The sequence below is a fragment of the Ascaphus truei genome, chromosome 4 (genome assembly GCF_040206685.1).
Source record: "Ascaphus truei isolate aAscTru1 chromosome 4, aAscTru1.hap1, whole genome shotgun sequence".
NCBI lineage: Eukaryota > Metazoa > Chordata > Amphibia > Anura > Ascaphidae > Ascaphus > Ascaphus truei.
The window spans coordinates 362079116-362100708 of NC_134486.1; the positions used below are offsets into that span (position 1 = coordinate 362079116).

The 21593-nt window shown below is 43.1% G+C and overlaps 1 protein-coding gene across 1 annotated transcript in view; it reads right to left on the reverse strand.

The window, feature by feature from the left end:
• MBOAT2 (membrane bound glycerophospholipid O-acyltransferase 2) overlaps window positions 1–21593 on the reverse strand; it is a 248620-nt gene that overhangs the window by 21927 nt on the left and 205100 nt on the right. The window contains exon 8 of the mRNA XM_075598324.1: window positions 464–656. Coding sequence (XP_075454439.1) covers window positions 464–656 — 193 coding nt within the window. The remainder of the gene's footprint in view (window positions 1–463; window positions 657–21593) is intronic.

Below are 21593 nucleotides of genomic sequence, written 5' to 3' on the forward strand. Positions count from 1 at the left end.
TAAAGGCGGACGCCAGTGTACATAGCGCTTTACAGAGACATTTGGCAGGCACAGGTCCCTGCCCTGTGGAGCTTACAATCATTGTTCTTGGTGCCTGAGGCACAGGGAGATAGTGACTTGCCCAAGGTCACAAAGAGCTGACATCGGGAATTGAACCAGTTTCAAACTCAGTGCCAGTCAGTGTCTTTACTCACTGAGCCGTTCCTTGTCCCTAATGAGGGATGAACCTGGTACAAACCTTTACTGACATTTGTAGATACTAGAGATAATATTCTACATTAGATGCTGTGATTTTCACACCTAGCGTTTGGACCTCACTTTGCTGTATGTTTTACATTGTACAATAACGTTAATATATCCTTTCCACTACTATGAACGTTTTAAAAAAATTACTTAACTTTAACAGTTCACATTATGACCACTAGATGACACTCTTTCACTACATGTAACATACATCTCTTACCTAGTGTCCAAGCAAAATAATACTTTGGTCTTGCAGCCAATAGAGACAAGTAGAGATAAATTACTCTTGTGGGTACCGATGAGGTGTCTCTGAAGTGACCGTCTATGTTGTACTCCACAGGTAATATTCGTGTGGCAGTCATATAAAATGCTAAAGAGATTGCACAAACTAACACCTTATGCACCACGACTGTCTGAAAAGAGAAAGAAATAAGAATTTGTACGGTTAATCTTATTACGGAACATCCTCACCCAAGAGCAGAGATTAAGGCGCCTTTTCTATATCCGCCGAGTTGGCCAATTGTGCAATTTACAGCCCAAATTCCCCATTCACTGCAATGGGAAAGGTCGGCTTCGGCAGCTACAGACTAAGCCTGTACGAGTGTTGCCTGGAAATGAGGTACGGAGAGGAAGATTCGTCAAAATAGTCTAAAAACAATGCACATCGGTAAGAGTTCAACATGTCCCCCACTCTCACATTATGAGATAATAAGAAAGGACATCTGAACCAAGATAAAAACCAATAAGCTCAATAGTATCAATCTCTGACACATCTGTTTCCCTCATAATATCCAAAGAAATTACCCCCTTAGGCCTCGGATATATATATATATATTACCCTCTTAGGCCTGAACCCAGACGTACACACCTGCTCTCACCACTTGCCTCCCTGCAATCTCTTCACCTGTAAATGGTGTTAACCTTCTGATTTAATTCTGACTAACCTTAAAACTCGCCCCACAAATCAAGCATCCCAATATCCTGCACTCATGGCTATTGTCCCACACTCACAGTCACTCCTACCACCCATTGTGGCCAAACATTGCCATCTACAGCATGTATTCCTCTCCTGCTGTCTCTATAAGATTCCCATTATACCTCTTAGATTGTAAGCTCTTCGGGGCAGAGATTTCCATTTCTATTGTTTGATTTTGCTGCGCTTATTGTATTATTATAATTCCCTGTACTGTATTCTTTGTGAAGTGCTGAGTACACTTTTGGCGCTATATAAAGACATACAATAGTGGACACGCGTGCGTGACGGAGCGCATGGCGTCACGTGTGCCTGTTGGCCGAGCGACCTGTGGCCTGAGATCCACAGTGACAGGAAGGCGTGGCGAAGGCGGGGCTGGTTCGCCCTCATTGGCTGAACTGCTCACGTGACCCGCCCGTCGCGCGACAAAAACAAATTCACTTGTCTGCTGTAAACGCTGCCGCGCCATCGCGCGCTCTATGGCCTGCCTCATAGAGGTGCGGCCTGTTGATCATGCACGGTCACTCACAGTATGGACGCGGTCATAAGTAAGCCCATATACCTTAAGTATGACCAACCTCTCACACATGAGATACCCTCAGATACCCTCCCTAACTTCAATCTTTTACACATTCCAGATTTTCCCACAGCCGTCACAGAGATCATACACATGAAGTCGTAAATCACAGTCAAAGTTGATTTGGTTGAGGTAATATTGTTAGGCTTCTTTACTTCTACACCAGAGATCAGGATGCCGTAGATGGCCTGTGCTTGTTTCGTGCCAGCTACCTTGGGCCATATAAACTAACCTGTGCCTATGCAAATAAATTGCAGCAGCACTTAGCAAATATTGGCCTGTTGTCTCTTATCTTTTCAAGAAGTAAAGTAGATGTAAACTATATAGCAACCACGTGTGGTCCTAAGTGAGAGTGAGACCCAGTCATTCTTCTGACATTACACTGCAACTCACTGCATTGTAGTCAGAATCCTAATGTCAGTGATAATCTATATTACTTGGGTATACATTCCACTTTGATTTGCACTCCCCTCCCACTATGTGCTATAGCTTGGCACAGAGGTGCTGCGTATTTTAGAAATATTTTGCTTGCACAGTCTTTATCGTAGCACATTTGGATACTACTGTAGCCCATATTTACTAAGTGGTGCTCTGCCATAGGACACCAGAAGACACCTTACAGCCTATTCAAATGAACGACCCGTTGGGTGTTTTCTAGCACCGGTAGTTGTCTTCTGGAATGGCACCGCTTAATAAACATGGCTCGGTATCTCTAAAAGTAGTATTATGTATTGCATGTAATGTACATGTTTAGGACAGGAATAGAAATAGAGGCACTTCACTGGTCTTCCAAAAGGTAATACATTTATTGCACAAGGATCAATGTTTTGGTCCGCTTGCGAACCTTTGTCAAGATAAAATGACCGTTTCAGTGCATCTCATATATACAATCTATGGGTGCATCATTATAAAACGGCAACGAAAATTTCAATGAATCCTATGCTGCAAAATGCAGCAACAAGGCCACAAAGTGTCAGCTGCCGTAAAGTGAACAGTGATAATAAAACAACGGTAGCCATAGCTACCAGACAAACAAAACACACACAGAACTGTGTAGCATACTCTTGCAATCACCTTTGGATAAAAAGCATAGATAATGCTAAACATTGTATACATATATATATATATATATATATATATATATATATATATATAGGCAAGCAACATATGTATATAAATGTACATGAACAGGTCACACACACACCTGTTAACAGCCGCACAGCAGAAGGGAGGGGAGCTTAAAGGGGGGTGCAGCGGGGGGTGGTAGGAGCCTGGATAGCAGGTTGTCCCTGGATAGCAGAGGAGTAGTCAGGGAGGGATCTAGTGGGGGTGACTCTGGTGACAAGGGGGGCAGTGGTGTTCAAGGCCAAAGCGGGGGTGGTGAGGTTCACGTCTTAGCGTGGCGAGGCAGTCAGTAGTGGTGGTGAGGTGGAAGGAATGCCACTCTGGGTCAGTAGGCCTGCAGAAGCAGTGTTCCCATGAGTAAGGTGTGGAGGTTGCGGGTAAGTACTTGCCTGTGGTAGAAGGTATGTGGGCGCAAAGACAGTCTCCGGCACGGGCTGGGGTGGCAGACTTGGTAAGCTTGGGGGGCAGCAATTTATTATTAAGCCCATTAAGGGATTTCATGGTGTCTGGGAGCCAGCGGGCAGTGCTGGGAGCAGACGCGCAGAGCGAAGAGTAGGTGGGATCGGCAGGACCTCTGGTCTGGGCCTAAATGTCACAGATTTTGGCAGGAGGGGTGGAGCATGCGGTGCTCTGACCAGGGAAGCAGCAGTGGGGTCGGCAGCTCAAGCAGTAATTGGGGGCGGGCCTTTGTCCGCTGCTGGGGGCAAGATTGGGTGGTGTGTCTTTAGAAAGACAGTAGACAGTGGCAGGACAAGCAAGAAGATGAAATAGTGAGAGGTGAAAGTAGCAGATAGTATCTATCATGATGCTTATTTCTGTGTTACGCCCGTTGGGTGTGCTCTTGGCACAGGCAATAAAAGAAAATTATGGAAAGGGGATATGTAAATATCCGGACTTTGCTTTCCAACTATACCGAGCCCAATAAGTCAGAGAAGAAGGATGCTAAGGTAGAGGAAGAGGACACCGGTTACAGGCTTTCATTATTCTAGCTAGTTTTGTGGGAGGAGGTGGCGCCGGAGAGGTGCACAGCACTTTTTAAAGTCAGGGAGGCGTGCAAGGTTTATGTGGGCATCGCTAGGTGGAAGAACAATAGGACTTCCGTCGGAGGATGGCGGTTCAAAAAACGTTGGCATTGGGACATAAATTACATGAACCTGTAGATGTCTTTGATGATTTTACAGAGGTCATCTCCCTTTCAGGGTGGGGCAGTTGGCCGCAGGGTGCAAGGGCATGTGTTTAGTACAACGAATCCCGATGCAAGTGGTAACTTAGCTGTTGTATCTGAAGTCAGTGTAACGGGTGTGCAGGGCCACCCCTGGGAGTAAGTGTTTAGGAAAAGCAAGCCAGGCTTTAAGTGGGGAGCAGGTGGCGAGGTGCGAGCAAAAGGCAAGGACGCCGGTGAACTTAGGAATGATGGCGCCATGGCTTTGTGCGCTTCCCTAATAAGGGCAGCAACAGGCATTATGAATGATGGAAGTTTTGTCGGTGAATGACTGGACTGATTGGGGCTTATGCAAGGTGTAATATGCTTCGTTTGACAGAGTGCAGGAGTTAGTAGAGTTAACGGGTTCAGGAGCATTGTTGGCTAAGCCGGACATGGACTGGTTTTTGTTTACTTGCAGTGCACCCCTTTTGTTTCCTGGATGTTTAGACGGCAAAGGTTTTGTAGATCTATGTTTGCCGATAGGGTGCTCTTTGTTCTGTTTTTTTATTTTGAAACGTTCAGTTTCTGTTGGATTAGGCTCTTGAGTGACGTGATAACTATAGATGCGTGGTGCTACAGACCATATACAGAGCAAGTGATGTGTGAAGATAAATGGATTGCATATCTTGAAATGAGAATAGGTACTGGGTGTGGTATCCTGGTTGGTAAACCGTCAATTGAGAAAATAAAAATACGGTACACAATCTATCCAGAAAACAATGCAATATGATCACCCTAAAAAGTACTTAATATCCTTACAATCACAGTGGGAAAACATTTATCAAGCAAAAATTCACAAGTCTGCTGCAACGTCCATGTTGATCCAGACTCCAGGCAATCTTGGTGTGCCTCTGTTGGTATGATACAGGATACGAGATATGAAAAAGTAACAGAGCACAACCAGAGGTTTCCAAAAAGAAGATAATTAGAAGGAAAGTGCGTTTACCATAAAATGATTATTTAGCAAGACGTTGCCCCACCTTGGTATACAGGTAAACCTTGAGAAAGCGCTCTGTGTAGCGCGAAACGTGTTGGTGGGGCAACGCCTTGCTATTTTTTTCTATTATGACCACGAAATAATCATTTTATGGTAAACGCACGTTCCTTCTAATTATGTTCTATTTGGATACCTCTGGTTGTGCTCTGTTACTTTTCCATATTTCGTATCTTGAGTGACGTGTCTCGACGACATAGCGTATTGCATTATCTCGATGATTTCCGGTTTGGTTGTAAGGCAGGGTTGGGTGTGTGCACAAGGTTATTGCACAAATTTTAGGACCTTATGTAGTTTTCGTCTTCCGCTGGCCAGGGATAAATTGGTAAAATATAGAAGGTGCGTGTTTTCGTGGGATGGAAAAAGGCTATGCTTAGGCAATTCCAGTCGGTGTTGGGGCATTTTAACTTTGCGACACGAGTATTCCCCATGGGGTGTGTGTTTTGCCGGTGGCAAGGGTCATGGCGGCGCATTATTTTATCAGGGTGACAAGGTATCAGGAAAGATTGGTTGGTTTGGGGAGATTTCCTGTGGGAACTGAGGTAGAGTGAGCAGATTGAGCTTACCCCCCAGTGGTGAGACAGCTTCGCACATTGGTGCTGTATAGCTTGGCACATAATAGCTGGTTCAGGGAAAAGCAGGTATCAGGTGTGGAGAATAAAATTGTAAATAAGTTTTACGTTCAGAGAGTAATGTATTGGAGAGCGGTGGAATTTTTGTATCAGACGGTGATAGATGGAAGCTGAAAAGGCTTAAGGTGGTAAGGTTCTAGGGATCAGTTTGAGAGTATTGTCTTGGGCATGCAGAATAAGGGCCGATCAGCGGCTTCAGTGAAAAGATGGATGGCCGGTTTAGCTTTTTTTCTTCAGACTATTGGGGTATAGATTTAACAAAAGATTTCCTGGTTCGATGGGTGGTAGCTGGATGGAAGAGGCAGTCTCGTAGGAATTATGATAGGTTACCAATCTTAGTTGACATGCTGGGGAAGCCAGTGGGCATGTAGTTCCGGTTTTGGGGCCAAGTTGTTTCCTACAGCATTTTCTTTAGCCTTTTTGGTGCTATGAGGTTAAGGAACTGGTTTGCGTGTCTAGAAGGGGTAAACTGGGTTTGTGGAGTGAAGATGTGGTAATGCGCCAAGGGTGTTTGAGCTTCTTGATCAGGCGGTCTAAAACTCTCCAGAGAAAGAAAAATGGGTGACGATAGGGAGAGCTTGGTTTCAATGCTATATGCCCTGTTAAGCTGGTCGGGGTCTATTTAAGGGTTAGACCTTTGGTGTGGGTCCCCTCGCTGTTACATGGGGACGGGTCTATGAAGATTTTGCAGAAATGCCTGCGTAAGTTTTGTCTGGATGAGTTCACTTTCGTTCAGGATGGGGCAGCGTCTGAATCAGTGTAGCTGGGTATGAGGGGGAAGGCCATCATGCCGGTAGGATGATGGTATTCGTCAAGATTGAAGCTTTATATAAGACCGTGCATAAGTTATCTTGGTGTTATAGGTAGTTCCTGCATTGAGGCCGAGATTTGTAGGGCACCTACGTTTACTGGGTGGCATGTACAGTAGAGTGGCAAGAAGACCTGGTGGGAAGTAGTTGGGGTTCAGGCAGGATCAGTTTCAGTTTTGTTTGTTGGGCAAGGATGGCATGAGGATGTGGCAGCTAGTGTCAAAGTTAAGGACGAAGAAGTATGTATATGGGTCGCCGAAGGTGCTGGTTTGGAACATCGAGGGTAACAACTTGACATCTATTCAATCGTTGAACTTGTGGAGGTTACGCAAAGGGAGATACTGCAAGTGTTGAGGGATTTCGGGAATCCTGTGTTAGTATGGTCGGAGTTTGCCCAATGGGTAGTGCGAAAGCTCAGAGTTTTAAGGCAATTGAGAGGTCACGTAGAAATTTGAATAAGGCTATGGCTGAATTTGTAACCGACTTAAGGGGTGTGGAGTTGAAGCACTCGGAACTAGAAGGTGACCCAGTGGATCTTTACAGGAGGGACAATATCTTTAAGATGAATCTGCAGTCGGCTCTGGAAAAGATATTTTGTTTGGTGGCAGCTGCAAGGGCCAGTTTAAAGGGGGTTACATGCTCTTGCTAGTGGCGGTAAAGTGTTAGATCGTTGAGGGACCCGGATAAAAGTTGGCTCTTTATTAGGAGGTCTTTGATATCTCCAAATTGTTGGTTATGGGGAAGGCGGTGTCATGCTCGCTTGGGCGGCCGGTATGGCGGTGACCTTCCAGTGGTGGTGTGTTTTGAACCAAGTGGCTTGGACAGCTGTTGGCATATAGAGGATCAAGCTGGGGGTATCCCCTGGGCTTTATGTTGTGATGGGTGGTGCAACTTAGACAGGTACCCCCTAGTTTTGGGTATAATATGTACAGTATTTATAAATAAAGCTGCGACCAATTTCTTCCAAGACATTGTACGTGTGTTATTTATGTGTTGCTTATGTTTATTTATATTATGTATGATGTTATGGAACAAAACTCGCGGCATGGTTAAGTGAAGAGAATGTTACTCTTATTCTGTATTTTGTTTATAGGAAATTACAGATGTGATGGGCTCTGCTGGCCACTAAAACATGATAAGCTTTAACTTATGGTTCTCTGCCAGCATCACCGCTCAATCACAAGGAAAGTATGGGATACTCGGAGTTACATTATGATTTGTCATGTTACATCATGCTGGGGACAGTATATTAAAGGTTTTTCAGTTTGTTCAAGAATGCAATTGTGCCAACAACATCACCTCCTTAAAGAAACCTTAGAAATGCAGTATTGTAAGCAACACTCTACACACAATAAATCAATAATAACAATATTTTAGTTTAATAATTGTTAAAGTTAATGATGCTTTGAATGGCAGGGTTCATATGGCTGATCCATCGTTTGAAGGAGCCAATTGAAAAGTTGTAATGTTGTATGCAACAAGCAAAAAGATTGGCAGTGGTTAGACTATTTGACTGGCCTATTCTGCCCACTCTCCCTACTACATTTTGTTATTTTTCATATTTATAGGATTCATTTTTGCCTATCACAACACTTTTTGAAGTTATTTTACTGTATTTTTCTCCACGCCCATGCAGTGAATAACTACTTTTAATATTAAAAGTGATGGTCTTTTGAAAGCTATAGACACGCTCTATGTTTCTATTTTAGCCCCATCTTTTTCTTCCCGGATGTACATGTTGGGTCCCTGTCTTGTGTGACACAATAAGATGTTCCAGGAACAATGCCTACTACTCAGTCAGAATGAAATAAGAAAACAAGTACAGAACACCCTCTGAGAAGAGGACACCCGTTCTAAACATTGACATCAAGAGCACTTGATCTCCAGAAGACTTCTGCATGGCCTGGCACCAATGAGAGCCACACATGAAGGTTGGTGACAGAGTCAAGTTGTGGCACAGCTGGAGAAACATCTGATAAGCTTTTAAAACTAACGCAAGGTGGGAACACAGGGACAGCATGTAGTAGATGAGTCTTCAATTTGGCAATAACTTATGGTTAAAGGAAATAAAAAAAAAAAAAAAAAGTTAAGTAAACATTCTACAGGGGTTATGTTTCCTGGTTGCATAAAAGGGGCAAAACTAGAGCTAAAGTACTGCACCTGATTTATCAAAGAAAATTATGTACAGTAATGGGAATTTGTTTAATATATATATACAGTTAGGTCCGTAAATAATTGGGCACTGACACAATTTTCATAATTTTGGCTCTGTACGCTACCACAATGAATTTGAAATGAAATAACCGAGATGCAATAGCAGTGCAGACTTTCAGCTTTAATTTAATGGGTTGAACAAAAATATTGTATGAAACATTTAGGAATTGCAACCATTTTCATACACAGTCCCCTTATTTTAGGGGCTCAAATGTAATTGGACAAATTAACACAATCATAAATAAAATGTTCATTTTTAATACTTTGTCGAGAATCCTTTGCAGGAAATGACTGCTTGAAGTCTGGAACGCATGGACATCACCAAACGCTGGGTTTTCTCGTTTGTGGTGCTTTGCCAGGCATTTAATGCAGCTGTCTTAAGTTGTTGTTTGTTCGTGGGTCTTTCTGCCTTAAGATTTGTCTTCAGCAAGTGAAATGCATGCTCGATCGGGTTGAGGTCATGTGATTGACTTGGCCATTGCAGAATATTCCACTTCTTTGCCTTAAAAAACTCCAGGGTTGCTTTCGCAGTATGTTTTGGGTCATTGTTCATCTGTAAAGTGAAGCACTGTCCAATCAACTTCGCTGAATTTGGCTGAATCTAAGCAGACAATATATCCCTATACACTTCAGAATTCATCCGGCTGCTTCTGTCTTCTGTCACATCAACAATAAACACTAGTGACCCAGTACCATTGTAAGCCATGCATGCCCATGCCATCACACTGCCTCCCCCGTGTTTTACAGATGATGTGGTATGCTTTGGATCATGAGCCGTTCCAAGCCTTCTCCATACTTTTTTATTCCCATCATTCTGGTACAGGTTGATCTTAGTTTCATATGTCCAAAGAATGCTGTTCCAGAACTGGGCTGGCTTTTTTAGATATTGTTTGGCAAAGTCTAATCTGGCCTTTCTATTCTTGAGGCTTATGAATGGTTTGCACCTTATGGTGATCCCTCTGTATTTGCTCTTGTGAAGTCTTCTCTTTATGGTAGACTTAGATAATGATATGCCTACCTCCTGGAGAGTGTTCTTCACTTGGCTGGATGTTGTGAAGGGGTTTTTCTTTACCATGGAAAGGATCCTACGATCATCCACCACTGTTGTCTTCCGTGGACACCCAGGCCTTTTTGTGTTGCAGAGCTCACCAGTGCGTTCTTTTTTCCCCAGATTGTACCAAACTGTTGACTTGACCCTCCTAATGTTCCTGCTATCTCTCTGATGGATTTTCTTTTTTTTTGCAGCCTAAGGATGCCCTGTTTCACTTGCATTGAGAGCTCCTTTGACCGTATGTTGTGGGTTCACAGCAACAGCTTCCAAATGCGAATGCCACACCTGGAATCAACTCGACCTTTTACCTGCTTAATTGATGATGAAATAACGAAGGAGTAGCCCACACCTGTCCATGAAACAGCTTTTGACTCAATTGTCCAATTACTTTTGGTCCCTTAAAAAGAGGGGGCTACATATTAAAGAAATGTAATTCCTAAACCCTTTCTCCAATTGGATGTGAATACCCTCAAATTAAAGCTGATAGACTGCCCTTTAACTCCATATTCATTATTTAACTGTAACTTGAATTTATTTTGGTACACAGCCGAAATAACAAAACTTGCATCAGTGTCCAATTATTTACGGACCTAACTGTGTGTGTATATATATATATATATATATACGTAAACATGTGGAGAATATTCTTTTTGCTTTCCTTATGTACCAGTTGTGCAGCCAGAAAACTGATAAATAGACCCCTATGTTACCTGTAACAGCAATAACAACCTGCCACTGAGGAGATAATGATCTAATGTGTCATTATATTGCACGGTGTGTATTGTGAGAGAGAGAATATGCTGCCCTTACAAAATAACTTGCTAGCAGATGCAGGTCTGCTGTGCTCAGAGCAGTATAAGATGTGATAGAGAGCAGTCACTCCTATCACCAGAGATAGAATACACACGTGGGTACATTGTTAAACGAGACTTAGAAAACGTGTGAAAGAAAACAGCAATTACACCAATGTATACCCTTCAGCAAAGACACTAAGCTTATGGTTCAGTGTCCTCATTTATTTATTGATTATACATTTAGAGATGTACTCCTAGTAGCCATTGTGGTTCTGGGGAAGTGTAGATTTGTCTTAATACATTACATTAAATGAATGTACTAATACTGTACATTAAAAGGAATTACAGCCTTACAACATAGTTCTTCATTGATGACATTACAGTGCATCTCGCTTCTGAAACCTCACTGTACACAGAAAAGAGGTATAACAAACAAATCTGCATATAGCGGAATAATTAAAGAACAACATTTTTGGCAGCAAAAAGATTTGGCTGAGCAGAAATTACACCCTTTCTTTTTATATATATATATATATATATATACACACACACAGTTGTGTGAAAAAGAAAGTACACCCTCCTTGAATTCTATGGTTTTACATATCAGGACATAACAATCATCTGTTCCTTAGCAGGTCTTGAAATTAGGTAAATACAACCTCAGATGAACAACAACACATGACATATTACATCGTGCCATGATTTATTTAACAAAAATAAATCCAAAATGGAGAAGCCATGTGTGAAAAACTAAGTATACCTTATGATTCAATAGCTTGTAGAACCACCTTTAGCAGCAATAACTTGAAGTAATCGTTTTCTGTATGACTTTATCAGTCTGTCACATCGTTGTGGAGGAATTTTGGCCCACTCTTCATTACAACGTTGCTTCAGTTCATTGAGGTTTGCGGGCATTTGTTTATGCACAGCTCTCTTAAGGTCCAGCCACAGCATTTCAATCGGGTTGAGGTCTGGACTTTGACTAGGCCATTGCAACACCTTGATTTTTTTCTTTTATCAGCCATTCTGTTGTAGATTTGCTGGTGTGCTTGGGATCATTGTCCTGTTGCATGACCCAATTTCGGCCAAGCTTTAGCTGTCGGACAGATGGCCTCACATTTGACTTTAGAATACTTTGGTATACAGAGGAGTTCATGGTCGACTTAATGACTGCAAGGTTCCCAGGTCCTGTGGCTGTACAAAAAGCCCAAATCATCACCCCTCCACCACCGTGCTTGACAGTTGGTATGAGGTGTTTGTGCTGATATGCTGTGTTTGGTTTTTGCCAAACGTGGTCCTGTGCATTATGGCTCAACATCTCCACTTTGGTCTCGTCTGTCCAAAGGACATTGTTCCAGAAGTCTTATGGTTTGTTCAGATGCAACTTTGCATGTTCTTTTTAGAGAGAAGAGGCTTTCTCCTGGCAACCTTCCAAACAAACCATACTTGTTCAGTCTTTTTCTAATTGTACTGTCATGAACTTTAACATTTAACATGCTAACTGAGGCCTGTAGAGTCTGTGATGTAACTCTTGGGTCTTTTGCAATTTCTCTGAGCATTGCACGGTCTGACCATGGGGTGAATTTGCTTGGATGTCCACTCCTGGGAAGATTGGCAACTGTCTTGAATGTTTTCCACTTTTGAATAATCTTTCTCACTGTAGAATGATGGACTTTAAATTGTTTGGAAATGGCCTTATAACTCTTCCCAGATTGATGGGCAGCAACAATTGCTTCTCTAAGATCATTGCTGATGTCTTTCCTCCTTGGCATTGTGTTAACACACACCTGAATGCTCCAGACCAGCAAACTGCTAAAACTTCGGCTTTTATAGAGGTGGTCACACTTGTTGATGATCAATTAATCAAGGGCATTTGATTAGCAGCACCTGTCTGCTACTTAGCATCTTAATTCTTATGGAAGCAGTAAGGGTGTACTTGGTTTTTCACACATAGCTTCTCCATTTTGGCTTTATTTTTGTTAAATAAATCATGACACAGTGTAATATGTCATGTGATGTTGTTCATCTGAGGTTGTATTTACCTAATTTTAAGACCTGCTAAGTAACAAATTATTGTTATTATGTCCTGATATGTAAAACCATAGAATTCAAAGAGGGTGTACTTTCTTTTTCACACAACTGTGTGTATGTATGTATGTATTTATGTATATAGATATATATATATACATATACATATACACATATATATATATACATATATATAAAGCAGAAAATAGCCATTTATTCTGCACTATATATATCTATATATATATAGATATATATATATATAATCAAAAAATAAATAGATGATACCGTTCTGTGGCTAACGAAATGCTTTTATTTGTGCGAGCTTTCGAGATACACTGATCTCTTCTTCTGGCGATGTTACAATGAATGAAGCAAGGATTACTTAAAAACAGTGTCTCTTGGAATGTTATCTGTGCTGGTCCTTCCCCCGGTGTGGATGTGTTTTATGGCTAGAAGTGTCAAAGGGTTACTGAAAGCAAGTGAAGAAAGACTGTGTATGTGTATCAGTGTGAATAAAAATGAATGGAGAGCCCACAGTATAAACAGTGCTCTACACAAGGTGTGTGTGGAGTGAGAGGGGATATAAATGATGTGGGTGGGTGTGGAAATGTGAGAGTTTGTAGCACAACTAAAAGTGTGTGTGGATACTATGTGGTCCCTATTGGTGTATAGGGATGGAAATATAAGGAGTATTAGTATGTGTGAGAGACAGCTGTGTGTGCATACATATAGCACAGTATGTACAGACATGGCCTTTAGCGCTCATGGGAAGAGAGTTCGCTAGTGTCAGTAATGACTCATAAAATTTCGATCTCTGTTTAGGCCACTGCTAAGTGTCCCGAACAGTTGCATAAATTTGTATTCATGCAACCGTCTCTCTTTCGAGGTTTTAAGATTACCTTTGAGTATGGCAACCCTCAGATCGTTCATCTTATGGCCAGAAGTGAAATGTTCGCCAACAGGACTGTCTCTTGTTCCGCGTGTGATGCTGTGGCGATGCAGGTTCATTCTCTTGTTTAGCCCCTGTCCTGTCTCACCTATGTAGTAGCAGCCCCCTGGGCATTTCATGCACATGATGAGGTACACGACATTGCTGGAGGAACAGGTGAACCCGCCTCTGATTTTGTATTCCCGATTCTTGTGTGGTATTTGTATTGTGTCCTCTGTGTAGAGCATTGCGCAGGTTTTGCATCTTGGGTCCTGGCATGGTTTTGTCCCGCATTCAGTTGTACTGCTGAATACTTTACTCCTCACCATAATATTCTTGAGATTATGGGGTTGTCTGTATGATAATAAGGGTGCTTCAGGGAAGACCTGTTGTAGTCTTGTATCTTCCTGGAGGATGGGTTGTAGTTTCCTGGCGATCTTGCGTAGGGCTCCTAGGTGTGGGTTATATGTGACCACCAAAGGTACCCTGTCGCTTGTCTCCTTCTGTTTGTATTCAAGGAGATCACTTCTTGGTATTCTGGTGGCTTTGTGAATTTGCTGGTCTACAATTCTGTGGTTATATCCACGGTTTATAAAGTCTGATCTCAAGGCTTTAATCCGCTGGTCTCTGTCTGCTGTGTCGGAGCATATCCGGTTGTATCGTATGGCTTGACTGTAGATGGTTGCATGTTTGGTGTGTGTCGGGTGGAAGCTGTTGTCCCTCAAATAGCTGGCTCTGTCTGTAGGTTTGCGGTATACAGAAGTCTGTAGTTTCTTGTAGACTTCTGTATACCGCAAACCTACAGACAGAGCCAGCTATTTGAGGTACAACAGCTTCCACCCGACACACACCAAACATGCAACCATCTACAGTCAAGCCATACGATACAACCGGATATGCTCCGACACAGCAGACAGAGACCAGCGGATTAAAGCCTTGAGATCAGACTTTATAAACCGTGGATATAACCACAGAATTGTAGACCAGCAAATTCACAAAGCCACCAGAATACCAAGAAGTGATCTCCTTGAATACAAACATAAGGAGACAAGCGACAGGGTACCTTTGGTGGTCACATATAACCCACACCTAGGAGCCCTACGCAAGATCGCCAGGAAACTACAACCCATCCTCCAGGAAGATACAAGACTGCAACAGGTCTTTCCTGAAGCACCCTTATTATCATACAGACAACCCCATAATCTCAAGAATATTATGGTGAGGAGTAAAGTATTCAGCAGTACAACTGAATGCGGGACAAAACCATGCCAGGACCCAAGATGCAAAACCTGCGCAATGCTCTACACAGCGGACACAATACAAATACCACACAAGAATCGGGAATACAAAATCAGAGGCGGGTTCACCTGTTCCTCCAGCAATGTCGTGTACCTCATCATGTGCATGAAATGCCCAGGGGGCTGCTACTACATAGGTGAGACAGGACAGGGGCTAAACAAGAGAATGAACCTGCATCGCCACAGCATCACACGCGGAACAAGAGACAGTCCTGTTGGCGAACATTTCACTGACTCTGGCCATAAGATGAACGATCTGAGGGTTGCCATACTCAAAGGTAATCTTAAAACCCCGAAAGAGAGACGGTTGCATGAATACAAATTTATGCAACTGTTCGGGACACTTAGCAGTGGCCTAAACAGAGATCGAAATTTTATGAGTCATTACTGACACTAGCGAACTCTCTTCCCATGAGCGCTAAAGGCCATGTCTGTACATACTGTGCTATATGTATGCACACACAGCTGTCTCTCACACATACTAATACTCCTTATATTTCCATCCCTATACACCAATAGGGACCACATAGTATCCACACACACTTTTAGTTGTGCTACAAACTCTCACATTTCCACACCCACCCACATCATTTATATCCCCTCTCACTCCACACACACCTTGTGTAGAGCACTGTTTATACTGTGGGCTCTCCATTCATTTTTATTCACACTGATACACATACACAGTCTTTCTTCACTTGCTTTCAGTAACCCTTTGACACTTCTAGCCATAAAACACATCCACACCGGGGGAAGGACCAGCACAGATAACATTCCAAGAGACACTGTTTTTAAGTAATCCTTGCTTCATTCATTGTAACATCGCGGAAGAAGAGATCAGTGTATCTCGAAAGCTCGCACAAATAAAAGCATTTCGTTAGCCACAGAACGGTATCATCTATTTATTTTTTGATTATTGAAGCTCGGCTAACACGGTACTGATACCTCTACATGTATATAGATATATATATATATATATATCCATACACACACACACACACACACACACACACACACACACACACACACACGGTATATAGATATATATAGATTTATATTATATAAATAACAAGTGTTTTTTAAGAAAAAAAAATATCACTTTCTTTTCACCTGGAGCAGATTGTTAACCAAAGAGTTTTCCAAGATCTCAAATGTTGTCATTTGTGGGGCACAGAACAAAAATAAACTATGCAGAATGTGATGCATCCAGTTATAAAATGCAAGTCCTAGCTTCTCTTACTGACACTTCCCAAATCCCAAGCAGATGCTCACTGAGCAAAAATCAGCCTTTCTATATGCGCGCACGGCAGTGAGCGTGGAGCCGGGCGACAGAGGAGAAGACAGGGAAAAGAATATTTTTGCGCTGCTACTGGCGCTGTAATATATGTGTGTGTGTGTGTGTGTGTGTGTGTGTGTGTGTGTGTGTGTGTGTGTGTGTGTGTGTGTGTGTGTGTGTGTGTGTATATGTGTGCATGTGTCAAAGTTGCACAATAAAAATAATTTTTGTTTTTTCAACATGTTTTTTTTTTATATTAAAAATATTATTTAATAAATTATTAACTGACACAATCTATACACACACATATACACACACACATATACACACACACAGTACCTTCCAAACCTGTCGCTCACAGCACACACACAAAAACTGTGCGTCACGTGCACGTGCATTCGCACAGGCACGCGTGCGCACACACACTATATTACGGGCCTAAGAGATGTTAGATAGGGCATCAAGTACTATAACACAGCGGTGCGCAAACTGGGGAGCGCGCCCCCCGTGGGTCACAAAACTATTTTTGGGGGGGGACATGGCTCACTTACCCGGTTTCCGTGTCCACTCATCTCCATGACAACGCGGCAGGGCCATGTGATGTGACGTCACATGGCCCCGCGGCATCATTTGACGCCCGTTGCCATGGAGACACGGTGTCAAATGCTGCTTTAGGTCACGTGACGTCACATGACCCTGAAGCGTCATTTGACGCAGCAGGGGGCGCAAAACAGGGGGAGAGCAGGCAGGGGGGGGGCGCAACAAGTTTGTGCACCCCGGCTATAACAGTATCTCCCAGTACCAAGTCACCGTGAGGACCACATTTATTCTTACAATTATATTACCTAATAGGGATCTGCTTTCTGTTTTCCCTTAGGCCGAGTCCACGGTCCCTGCTGGCGTGCTGAGGCGCGCTGAGGCGCAGGGAAAGCGGGTGCTTTCCCTGGCCTTGCGGTTGCTTACCGCAAGCGCTCTCAGCAGCCGTCAGGGGGCGGTCCGGGGGCGGTCGCGTCACTGGCCGGGGGCGGGCCAGTGACGTCACGGAGCTGGTTCGCCCTCATTGGGCGAACCGCTCACGTGACCGGCCTGTCTCGCCGGCAAGCGGGGGAATTTTAAATTCCCCCAAGACCTGCGCTTCCGCAAGCGCGCGTAAGCGCAGGTGAGCCCCTACTAAAGCCGCTCTAATTGCGGCTGTAGGGGCTCAGTGCTGAGCGGGAGCGCGCCTCAGCGCGCTTCCGCCAGCAAGCAAGTAACATGGCCGAGGCCTTATGAGCAAATTAGTCCTAGCATTTAAAACTTGATTTGTAAGCACTTCTGATATTCATGTTTAGGTACAGTGCTGATTGTGTGGAAAATGATGTCATATAAGCACACCGGAGAGAAAATCAGAACGTACTGTATATAGCACAGAATGCATCACAAATAACAATGGCAAGTTGGTTGTGTGTTCATAGAATTGCTGACATTTTGGCAAACAGCCTCGTTTGCCCAATGCCAACACTTGATACTACAAGCAGCAGGAAAGCTGCATTTTTACGCTTTGTTCATGAAACCTGAAACAATCTTGTAGATATATCCCGGCATATTCATAGCTCCAATGTCCTTGAGCTTCTATGCGCATTTCTGATAACTTTGTGGCCACTGACCTGCTGATAACAAATTATTGATCTTTGTCTGATCACTATATCTGATGTTCTGCACTTGCTGCAGAAAATGTATCAACCAAATGAATACTGCTTTCGATTACAGACAGATGAGGGCACAACTTGGTAGGATTAGTTCCTTATTATAAAGATCAGAAACTGTGCGCCTCTGACATTGGATGCGAAAGTGCCCATCTACCCGTATGAGATCTGCAAATGTCGTCTGCTTTCCTGAGTGTGTGTACTCCTGACTGAACACTAGTTTGGAATTCTAGTAGTGTTCTTCACATGTGGTTTTATAATCCTGTAATTAAAACTGATGTAAACCCACCCACCCCCCCCCCCTCCCTCCCGAATGGGTTTACCGGTTCTCTGCAAAGTGTTAATAGCAGAATAGCATTTGCTGGGCCTCACCCTTTGTTGCCAAAGGGATACTGACATCACAGGGGAGTATATAGGATAGGAGGAAGGTTCTGGAAGATAGGTTCCTGGAGGACAAGAGGAGAGGAGCCTCGGGAGTGTAGATAGGGATTATGTTTATGAAGTTATAGAAGAGATCAGGCTCCCCCCCCTGTTTGTTATGTTACAGATAGGGACAATGCCCTTATAAAAATGATCCCAATAATGTGGCCAACGGTAAAATGCAGGTACCACAGAGGGAGAGACTGACACACCACAGTGGGCCATATGAAGAGGGTTCTGGGTGTCAGTGGATCAGTCCTACAGGCAGATTCCCCTCAATCAGTAGGGGAGTGGCTGTTTCCTCTCAGGAATGGAGTATAATCAGTACCTGCTCAGAACCGGAAATGATGCCCGTAAGGGCCCACAGCAGAAGGGGTACAACGGATGTTACTCCGAAGGGGAACCCAGTCCAATACAAGTAATGCAACCAATTAAATGCACCTTCCTTTGAGTGTTAGAATGGGCACCTGCAGAAGCACTGTGTCAATGAGTAACTACGAGTATCTAAACTGACATACAACGCTGTCAAGTGTGTGTGAAGAGTCCCGGTGTCTGGGGACCTGAATTAAAACTGAGTTGTAATATTAAAGTTCCTGGTGCCCATCATTTACACCCTTGCTATCTCATTGCACAGCCGTCTGAATCCAGTACACTGAATTAAGGTAAATTATGCTGAGTAGCCAAATACTACACATCGATGTAAGCTCCCTAGGAGCCAGGCAGGCAGGGCTGCACTTATCTTAAAATTCCTCTTATTTGGTCAATTGGACAGTTGCTATTCTAAAAAAAACCCATAAGCTTGCGATTTCAAATTCTGCATTGGGTCGCTTAAACTCTGTATGTTCTCTAGAAATACAAAATATAACGACCAGCATTATAAAAGGTAAATGTTTGAAATTGATTACTCCCTTGTCTTTACACCACCAAACCATTTGGAGTACTTCTAGAAATGGAATACTGCTAACTGGCAGGATTTTCTTATTCTTACCATGACTAACTAAGACTTAAATTGTTAATCAAAAGTTATCCTAGGCTTCCGGTATGGCACCAGACAGAGCAGCAACAGAAGATTGAGATCTGTGAAGGCTCCGCCAAATCGCAGCCAAAAGGCAATAAACAAACACAAAAAAAAGCACCAGAGGAGTAGGGAAAGCTAGAGGAGAGGCTCCTTAGCATTTTAAAGTCAGTTTACCCCCTTCCCCCCCAAAAAAAAAAATCGAGGGAGGGGTTCTGTTTTGGTGCTAGGCAAAGTGAAAACAGAGTGCTTAGCTCTGCAGAAACCCAGCTAGTAATCACCCAAAACAGCACTAACCTAAACAAAAAGTGACAGGCAAGGAGAGAGGAAAGGGTTCCAAGTGAGCTGGATGGAAAAATATCTCTCAAAAAATCCAAAATGCCTCCAAAGCAGCAGCAACGGCCTGAGAACACTGAGAAGAAAAAGGAAAAATCCAAGATGGCTGCTGACCTCATGGAGCAGCATGCAGAGAATCAGCAGGATGTCTGAGACCCACAGCAGAGTGAGGGACATGGAGCAGAGTGAGCATGGTGAGGTGGCCAGAGCTGTGGGGAGGGAAATCATGCCAACTCCGACTAAAAGCTTTGAAAAGTTGCAGAAAGCCATAGAGGATTTTAAAGGGGAACTCACCTCACAGAGCACAAGAATAGCGGAGGCTGAAAATAGAGTGAGTGACCTGGAGGAAAACCCTGCAGCACCAACTAGAAATGCAGACTTTAAAAAGAAAGAATTAGTCCCTAGAGGAAAAAAAATAGATGATCTGGAAAATATATCATGGAGAAATAATGTGCGCATTATTAGGATCCCTGAATCTGTGAAACCAATACAACTAATGGATTTGCTCCAAATGGATAACAGAGACACTGGGAATTACTCATGGTGGAGCCCAAGGTCAAGATGGAGAAAAAGCGAACCTGCTACGGGCATATAAAAGTGCTGGCAGCCTAATATTTGAGGGACATAGGATCCTGTTATACCAAGACTATTCAGCAGCGGTGTCAGATAAAAGAAGGGAATTCAGCAAGGTGTGGAGCGATCTCTTTAAGGGCAACAAAAAGTTTCACTAAGCTACCCTGCCACACTGAGAGTCTTCACGCAGGCAGGAACAAGAGTGTTCAACACGGCAGAAGAAGCGGAAAAGTTCTTACAGAGACCCGAAGCAAAGGCACAAGATAAAGGCTCTGGTGGCGAATCAAGGAGCAACGGAAGAAACGACTAAAGACCCAAAAGGAGTGAGGCCAGCAAGGGAGCAAGAGAAAAAAACGGTGCAGGGGAAGAGAGCGCCGGGCTTTAAAAGTATCTTGAGGACTTGGAATGGTGCAAAGGACTAAAAGTACTTCTTGGGGTATCGTGAGATAAAAGATTGAAAGAGGGAAAAAGTTTGTGGAGTAGAGGGGACTAGAAGAATTGCCTTGTTAACAGTTATTAGGGAAGGCCGACGTTCAAGCCCAAGCTAGGTGCGTAAAGTAACTAAGTACTTAAAAAAAAAAAGTTTTGCTAATACAAGCAGCAGTTAAATATGTTTATATAAGGAAGCGGTAAGGGGTATAACAGGTTTATAAGGCCTAACAAGTTGTTAGAAAAGCCAAAAGCTTATTAGTCAGGCATACATTGAAGGATATATATTATATGGTGGAGCGGGAGGAGTGAAGTATCACAAGAGGATGGGAGGCAGGAGCTGCACCTGGGAAAAAGGAAAGTCAATACAAGTGATGTTAATGTTTTTCTTTGTATGTGTGTGTTATGTTATAGTATTGTCAGATGTGTTTCAGTTCATGGAATTAAGGTCATCAGCAGCAAAATAAATAAAAGGACTGCATGCCTGATGCACTGTGGAAGAGAGAGTAAGATAACCTCAAAGGCAGTAGGAGAACCGCACGTATATACTCACAAACACACAGTAAAATGTACATGAAAATAGTCTCTTAGAACGTAAAGGTCAAATTCTCCAATAAAAAGAAACAAAACTCTAAGACACCTGAAAAAATTAAGAACAGATATTGCACTCGTTCAGGAAACCCATCTGAATGAAGACGAAAGTAAAAAAAACTCAAGCGGGACTGGGTGGGAGAATGTATTTATTCCCCAGCAGTGGGAAAGGAGGGAGGTGTAGCAATTCTAATTAATAAAGCACTGCCCCTGGAAATAATAACTTCCTCTGGGGACACACAGGGCATATCGTGCTTTTAACATAAGTTACAAGAATACAGACAAATCCAGGAATAGATGTCCAAAGTGTCAACAGCCTAAAGCAGACCTAAAACACTGCTTATAATAATACTAGCATGTTCTTGTATAGCGCTGCTTGTATTACGTAGCGCTTTACA